The 7,854-nt window shown below is 50.3% G+C and overlaps 2 protein-coding genes across 3 annotated transcripts in view; one reads left to right on the top strand and one right to left on the bottom strand.

Annotated features, from left to right (window-relative positions):
* The first annotated feature begins 2,280 nt into the window (after positions 1-2,280).
* Positions 2,281-5,437, top strand: Snx22 (sorting nexin 22). Of its 2 annotated transcripts, XM_031344788.1 has the most exons (7): positions 2,281-2,448; positions 2,800-2,883; positions 3,253-3,357; positions 3,822-3,916; positions 4,193-4,225; positions 4,423-4,490; positions 4,799-5,437. In XM_031344788.1, exons 1-7 carry the CDS (start codon positions 2,374-2,376, stop codon positions 4,900-4,902), a joined length of 564 nt encoding a protein of 187 aa, XP_031200648.1. In that variant the 5' UTR covers positions 2,281-2,373; the 3' UTR covers positions 4,903-5,437. The 2 variants fall into 2 exon arrangements, with proteins under 2 accessions (XP_031200648.1, XP_031200649.1); XM_031344789.1 differs by lacking the exon at positions 4,193-4,225.
* The window catches only part of Ppib (peptidylprolyl isomerase B), a 5,948-nt gene continuing 3,496 nt past the window's right edge, over positions 5,403-7,854 (bottom strand). Inside the window, exons 4-5 of the mRNA XM_031344787.1 lie at positions 6,190-6,374; positions 5,403-5,740 (exon numbers count right to left, since the gene is read on the bottom strand). Coding sequence (XP_031200647.1) covers positions 5,618-5,740; positions 6,190-6,374 — 308 coding nt within the window. The 3' untranslated portion in view covers positions 5,403-5,617. The remainder of the gene's footprint in view (positions 5,741-6,189; positions 6,375-7,854) is intronic.

The following is a 7,854-nucleotide window of genomic DNA, read 5'->3' as shown; positions in this document are numbered from 1 at the left end:
GGGAGGCAGAGGCAGGTGGATCTATGAGTTAGAGACAAGCTTAGACTACAGAGAGTGTTCAAAGATAGCCAGGGTTACACAGAGAAATCCTGTCTAAAACAACAAACAAAGCAACCAAAAAAAAAAAAAAAAAAAAAAAAAAAAAAAAAAAAAAAAAAAAAAAAAACAAACAAACAAACTCCACAGCAATTCATTCATAAACAATAACCTCAAATTACAGCTGAGGCGTTTCAGGTAATGCTAATTGGCAGTGCATGCTGTGACCGTATGCACAGTACAAAGCATGCTTGTTGTATACTCACAGCTAAGGCCGGAGTGACACTTCAGAGCACGTGGGCAAAATGCACACAATCAAGGGCTGCCAGACAACACCTTAGATTCATTACATGTTGGACTTTAAATTAATTTTTAGTTGTTACGTATTCAGAAGCTTTCTATCCTTGCTAAATTTTTAAGACACCCACATTCAGTTACATAAATATATTAGTCAGGGAGCTAGAACCATTAAGCACCCTCTCTCTATCCCCTCTCCCCCCTACCATGTATGTGTGTGTGTGTGTGTGTGTGTGTGTGTGTGTGTGTGTGTGTCTGTATGTCTGTCTGTCTCTGTCTTTCTCTGTGGAGGGGGGTATTTATTAGACTGGCTTATAGGCTGTGGCTCAGTTAGCCAACAATGGCTGTCTACTAACAGAAAGTCTAAGGATCCAGTAGTTGAAGGGTCCACGAGGCTGGATGTCTCAACTGTTCTTTAGTGTGTGTTTTGATCCCAAAGTAGACGCTAACAGCAGGATCTGACCCTGACAGTGAGTGAAGGCAAGCAGGCAAGAAGCAAAAACTTCTTTCTTCCATGTGCTTTACACAGGTGGCCACGAGAAGGTGTGGCCCAGATTTAGGGTGGGTTTGCCTACCTCAAATGATCCTGTTAACCAAAAATCCCTCACAATTCTGCCCAGCTGCTTGTTTTTGCTTTTGTTTTTGTTTTTGTTTTTGTTTTAAGTTAACTCCACCTGTAGCCATGTTGACAAACTAGGAATAGCGTCACACACGACCCAGTTTGAGAACAGAACATTTGGCCACTGAGCTACTGAATGGTCGCACCTCACCTAGAGCTGAGTGAGGAGTGTAGGGCTGAGGTAGAAATGGAAGCCATTTCTGTTTTTATACATAAAGTCATCGTTCTGTATTGAAATCTTACTATAGCTGGGCAGGCATACGCCTTTAATCCCAGCACTTGGGAGGCAGAGGCAGGTGGATTTCTGAGTTTGAGGCCAGCCTGGTCTACAGAGTGAGTTCCAGGACAGCTGAGGCTATACAGAGAAACCCTGTCTCGAAAAATAAATCCTGTTACATTCTAAAGAAGACAAGCAGGTACCACTGCCATGACCTCCCACAGTTCCTCTTCTCTACATACTCTGTACCTACTTTTATTATATGTCTGCCACCACCCATCCAGCCCAGCTGAACAAGCCCATAAGGAGGCTACTATTGTGTCCTGGCTGAGTTGCTCAAGCTGACTTTGAACTCCTGGTTTCAAACAATTCTCTTGCCTCAGCCTCATAATTCAGTGGAACCTAGGCCAGTGCCCTCCAGCTTCACTCAGTGTTTATACTTAACTGCTACTGGTTTTACAGCTGTACAGAAAGGCTACCCAGTTCTTGATATCCAGGCCATGAGACTTTCAGTGCCCAGCCTGGGTTTTTAAACTGCCTCTTCCCCATACACTAGCTTGAAGCAAATTAGGCATGATAAGGTAGGGAGGATGGATGGGTGGACCGGTGGATGGAATAAATGAATGGTCTGTAGGTGCTTATCAAAGCTAGAAGGGATCCCAGCCTCACCCCGGCACAGCCTCAGTTGGAGTCTTCAGGTGGTGCTACCAGAGAACACATGAAAGAGGGAAGGTTAGGGTGGCCAGGTTCTCTGAGAACTACTAGGGTGGTCCTAAGGGGAAGCCCAGGACTGGACCCCGCTGTGCCTTCATCTGGCACCTTAGCATCCAGGGCACTCAACAAAGACCAAGTGAAATTTTAGAAAGACCAGGTAAAAATTTAGCTTGGCTGCCTACCTGGCAGGCAGTGGATGCTAGGAAAATGTTTGACAAATGGGTGACCCTGCCTGGCAACTCCCTGTATTATCTTCTCGCCTCAGGACTTTAATGCTCCTGGGAACACCCTGGGCGTGGCGAGGGCGGGGTTCTGAATGAGAGGGTGGAGTCTGGAGCAGAAAATCCAGAGTGGGGCGGGGCCTGTGGCCTGAGGGGCAGGGCCTGGAGCCCGAGGGCGGGTCAGCCTCTTAGGGTTGCTTGGCTGCTCCAGGGAGTTCGGGTGCCTTGGTGCTCGATCCCGGAGAGACTGTGGCTGAGGCGGGGTGCGGATGCTGGAAGTTCACATCCCCTCGGTGGGGCCCGAGGCCGAAGGGCCCAGGCAGAGTCCAGAGAAAGGCCACATGGTGAGCAAATGGATGAAGAGTGTGTGCGGGGGATCTACTGAATATACTCGCGACCAGCGCAAAAGGGACCCAGAATTCAGGGCTAGGATATTCGTCGCAAAGGTTCGGGGTTACTTGGCTTTGCGCCGGTCCCTTGGACAATGGTCTGGGCTCTTGAGGGGTCGCGTGGAGCAGAGGGGAGGGCCCTTCACCCTTTTCTTTCAGGTATGTGTGGGGTTCAGAAGGGGTTTCCCTGATGGTGGCACGCCAAGTCGGCTTTGTGCCTTTCAAACACCAGAAATTGGGCGCGTCTCGCGGCGCGGGTCCTACTGCATCCTTCGGACCCGCCGCCCGCGCTCCTCCGCCCGCCAGGTGTTCCAAGTGGAGGTGCTGTACAGCGGACGCAGACACACCGTGCCGCGGCGCTACAGCGAGTTCCACGCTCTACACAAGCGGGTGAGATGTCGCGGACTACCCCTCTCCCCCCGATCTGGCTCCAGGCTAGGCCCCTCGGTGGCATGAAAAAGAGCTCTGATTCCAGCTTCTGGCTCTCCCCAGTCCCGGGGAGGGTGCAGATAATAGGCGACTACCCCAGGGCTGCAGGGCCCCTCACGGGGAGGACGCAATGGCTAGAGCCCAGCTCAGACTGACCTTGTCCGTGTGCGTCCTTTCCACTCTGGCTTGTCACTTCTGTCCCAACCACCTCTTGCCAGCTGTCCCAGGTTGAAGCTTAAAGACATATAGAGCGGACTGGAGAAAGTCCTCAGCTAGGTGCAATGGGCTTCAGTGCCCTGCTAGGATCTCACCTCGGTAACTGATGTACAGATCAAGAAACGCTACAAAGTGCCCGACTTTCCCTCAAAACGCCTGCCCAACTGGAGGACCAGAGGATTGGAACAGCGCCGGCAGGGCTTGGAGACCTATATCCAGGTGTGCACGGGACACACTTGGCTGCCCCTAAGCCTGAGGGACCCGGGGGGGGGGGAGACCCAGTTATAGATGTGGGAGTGTGGGCGGGGAGCCCACAATTTGGGGTTGTTACTCAGTATCTCAAGCTCTGTTTTTCCAAATGAGTACAAACTTTTCTATCTGGGTTATTGAAAGTTTTGAATAATCCAACAAGTAGATTCTTCATCCCTGGAGTGTTTATGTTTTTTTCATGAGGTGTGTGTGTGGACTCATTGCTTTAACAGTGATAACTGTTATTTGACTAGCCTGCCCACATTGTGAGGCCAGTCTTTGCAGTCCATTCCTTAGAATGGCCCCGAGTTTGGTCAAATAATACTTGTTTTCACTGCCTTAAACTTCTTAATTATTTTGGAACAAATGTCCTGAAAATTTTTGCACCGAGTTGTGCAGCTGGATCTGATTGCAGACTTCGTCTTCTTCTCTAGGGCATCCTGTACCTGAATCAGGATGTGCCCAAGGAGTTACTGGAATTCTTGAGACTTAGACATTTTCCTACAGACGCTAAGGCCAGCAGCTGGAGGTAAGGGTAGTCCTGCTCCGGGTGGCAAGGGCCCGCAGCCGCAAAGGGAACCTGGCCTGGTCCTGATACATGGCTTCCATCATCCCCTTTCTTGACTTGGAACAGGAGCTGGGTTTTGGTTGATGGCTTTGGTTACTCTTAACTGCCTCGCCTCCACCTCCGGAACTAGGCTTGTTACAAAATAGAAGCAACTGTTCCCTGGGCTATTGTGTTTCCACCCCCTCCTCACCTCCCCTGGGTATCCTCAAGCAACTTAAGTGTTTCTCTTCTTTTCAGCACCCTGGGGGAATTCCTGCCTAGTGACACCAGGCAAGTCAAAGTCCTGCCCTAAAGGCCTGCTGACCCCTGGTGGTTACGTGCTAGGAGGCAGGCCAGCAGCCTGTTTGCTGGTGCCTTCCTTTAACTTTGCTGGTCCCTGCTGACTTTGGTCCTCAGTATCCATCCCATGAGTCTTTGCGCTGCCACCTCTCCACTCTCACCATTCACAACTCTTCTTTCTCACACAGCTCACAGCTGCACCACCGGCCGGTCTTTGGCTTCTGTATGGATCCCTACATTTACACCCCTTCCCCAGGTGAGACTGGATCTAAGTTCCCATCAGCACCTCCCTCCTGTCCTCTGGGGGTTACCACCTGCTGCTCCTGTGACTGGCAACTTGCTTTGTAACTTCATAGAAACTAGTGCAATACAGCTGGTTCACCAGGTCTCTGTTCCCCTGGGGCCTGTCTTCAAAAGTTAATATGAATAGACGTGGAAGAGGGAAAGCCAACAGTGCCTTACTCTGGGTAGATACCCGAGCCTTTGGGCAGTTGAGAGTGCTGCAAGCTCAAGGCCAGGCATAGCAAACATTCTCTAGCTCCTTCTTCACTTTCTCCCCCACAGAACCTCTCCCAGAAGTGGTGGTGGACGGTGTGCTCCAGGCTCTCTATGGCTTCAGCACCAGCCCAGCCAGAGGCTGTCATACTGCTCCATCACTAATGCCCTGACTAGCCCAGGCTTTGGGCCATCTTTCAGGACAGCTATGTGCCTCAGTCCTAGGACTTCCATATAGGAAACTAGGTCTTCCCTTGGACTAGACTCAGAGTAACTGGCTGAGGCTCAGTTGTGCCCATCCCCACTCAAAGCTCTGAACTTGGTTTGTACTGACAGCTGTAGCTGGTAGAACTCAAGACTCTTGAAAGCCCAAGGGTCATGGCAAAGTTAAGATAAAAGTGTGAGGTAATTTCAGGGATAGGCTGAGAAGATTCCAGTGTATTTTCTAGCCCAGCCTGATACGTGAAGTGAAAGCAGCTTAGGATGAGGTACAGGAGCTAGCTAGAAAGTCTCTGCCTTTCTAGTTAGTGGGTAGATTACACAAGTACAGGCTTGGGGGGGCGGGGACGGGACCTAGGGAAAGAGCATGCATCCATCAGCACAGAAGATTCCCACACTGGGACACACACTCAGGACAGGTGCTATATACACCCCCAAACATAGCCCACATTCAACTTATTAAAAAAAAACCCACTTTATTGATCAGCATTGGTAGGAGTTTTCTATAAAAATCAGGCCTGTGGAATGTGAGGGGTGTGGTCACCCCATCAGATGGAAGCACTGGGGCCAGGGTGGCACAGAACCTTGTGACTGGCTACCTTCACCTGTGTGGGTATCAACAGGACCCGCACAGACAGCTGCAGAGAGGGATGAGGTCCCTGAGGCTCTCTACTCCTTGGCAATGGCGAAGGGTTTCTCCACTTCAATCTTGCCACAGTCTGCAATGATCACATCCTTCAGTGGCTTGTCCCGGCTGTCTGTCTTGGTGCTCTCCACCTTCCGTACCACATCCTAGAGAAGAAAGGCAGGAGAGGAGAGGTTGAGTATGGGTCAAGAGGCACACGGCTGGGAGCCCCAGTGAGTGGCTTAGGAGTATTGAGCCATGGGATGAACACAAACCAAAGGAGACAAAAGCTCAGGAACTGATAGTCACATGGACACTCTCAAATGCGGTCTCAGGTTGTCCAGCCTAGCCTTTGACTCCTGAGTTCAAGTGATCCTCTTGCCTCAGCCTCCTGAAAGCCAGGACTGTAGGCATGTGCAAGGCACCCCCAGTCAGGCTGTTACATTCTTGACACACCCCCACCTCTATGCCAGGTTAGAAGGAGCCAGTGCTGGTCTGTCTGTACTTGTGGTTTAGGTGCCTTTGGGCAAGGGATTTCCTACTTGAAGCCCCTGCCTGTTCCAGCTGGAACCTTGGTAAGGACTACTGAGGCTTAACCTCCACTTTCTAAACTTACCATGCCCTCTAGAACTTTGCCGAAAACCACATGCTTGCCGTCCAGCCAGGAGGTCTTGACTGTGGTTATGAAGAACTGCGAGCCATTGGTGTCTTTGCCTGCATTGGCCATGCTCACCCACCCAGGCCCGTAGTGCTTCAGCTTGAAGTTCTCATCTGGGAAGCGCTCACCATAGATGCTCTTCCCTGGGAAAAGATGGAGCAGGTCAGGGAGGTGGACTGACCCAAAACAGGCAGTTGCTTGTGCGAGGATCTGTCCCTCTTAGGCTAGGCTTGAGTGGCAAACAAAGGCATGAGAACAGCCTTCCTATCTTCTACCCAAGAGATGCGTGCAGGATGATGGGGGCATGGGTGTGTGGGTATAGAATCCTTCAAAAAAGGGCTGCTGTAGCCAAGCATATTGCCTTCCCAGGGTTACTTACAAGATAGGCGCAGCTGCAGTGGGGGCTTGGTTGGGGGGAACAAAAATATGAAATAGGGCTCCTGTTTGTTTTTTAAGAGGCAAGAGCCTCTTACCAAGGAACATAAAATAAAAGATGCTCACAAACGTTTGTCATGGTGTGGGGTACGGGCCTAGGGCCATGACAGTGAGCACAGAGCCTCACGTCCTTTCCAAGATCCAGGTTGCAAAGTTGTTTTCCCCATTACCCACTAACAGACTACTGGGCCTGAGGAGGCTAACACAGAAGCAGCCATCCTCTTGGGCTGGCGAGAAGGCCTGGCATGCATGGCAACCTGCTGCCAGGCAAGGAACCCACAGCGTGGAAGAGGAAAACTGATTCCTGTAAGCTGACCTCTGACTCTAACACACACACGTAGTAGTATGAGCTAGCCAGCCTCATACACGCTTATAGGTGGCCAGGAGTGCCAGGGAAGGACAGCAGCCCAGCGCTCAGGAGTTCCAGGCCAGTGACACATGGTGACTAACTTCCTTTGCTCTCAGCTCACCAGTGCTCATCCCATAACTCATCAGGATGCCTCAGGTCAGGGACTGCCCTGGCCGGAGACTGACCAGGGTGAGGTGGTTGACTGTGTAGCCTTTGGGGAGGCAGAGAAGCAAGATTAGACAAGTTGGGGTGAGGTGGCCTATTTCCTGCAATGGCTCCTGGCTGGATACTGACTGCTAAGACTTCTTGTTTTTGACTTCTATCCTTGGAAATCTCAGTCAATCATGGGGCTGCAATTGCCCCTGTCCAAAAAATCCGGTCTATATCCTTAGTTTCATTCTCACCCTCAAAACACAAGGAACTCCAAGCAAAAATAAAAAATAAAAAAATTAAATTTCTATTTTAACCTTTATGGTAGTAAACATAAATCACAATCTAGCACAGAACTTCCACTCATCTGCAAATGGTTAAGCTTCATGCTTACCAATTTTTTTTTGTTTAATTTTTTTTCTGAGATAGTTTCTGTTTAGCCCTGGCTATCCTGGAACTCACTTTGTAGACCAGGCTGGGCTCGTCCATCTCTGCCACTGCATGTGCTACCACACTGGCTTTTTTGTTTTGTTTTGTTTTTCGAGACAGGGCTTCTCTGTATAGCCCTGGCTGTCCAGGAACTCACTTTCTAGACCAGGCTGGCCTCAAACTCAGAAATCCACATGCCTCTGCCTTCCAAGTGCAAGGATTAAAGGCATGTACCACCACCGCTTGGCAGGCTTTTTTTT

The sequence above is a fragment of the Mastomys coucha genome, unplaced genomic scaffold (assembly GCF_008632895.1).
Source record: "Mastomys coucha isolate ucsf_1 unplaced genomic scaffold, UCSF_Mcou_1 pScaffold23, whole genome shotgun sequence".
NCBI classification, from domain to species: Eukaryota; Metazoa; Chordata; class Mammalia; order Rodentia; family Muridae; genus Mastomys; species Mastomys coucha.
The sequence above is the reverse complement of the archived record's forward strand: the minus strand, read 5'-3'. Positions and strand labels throughout refer to the sequence as shown.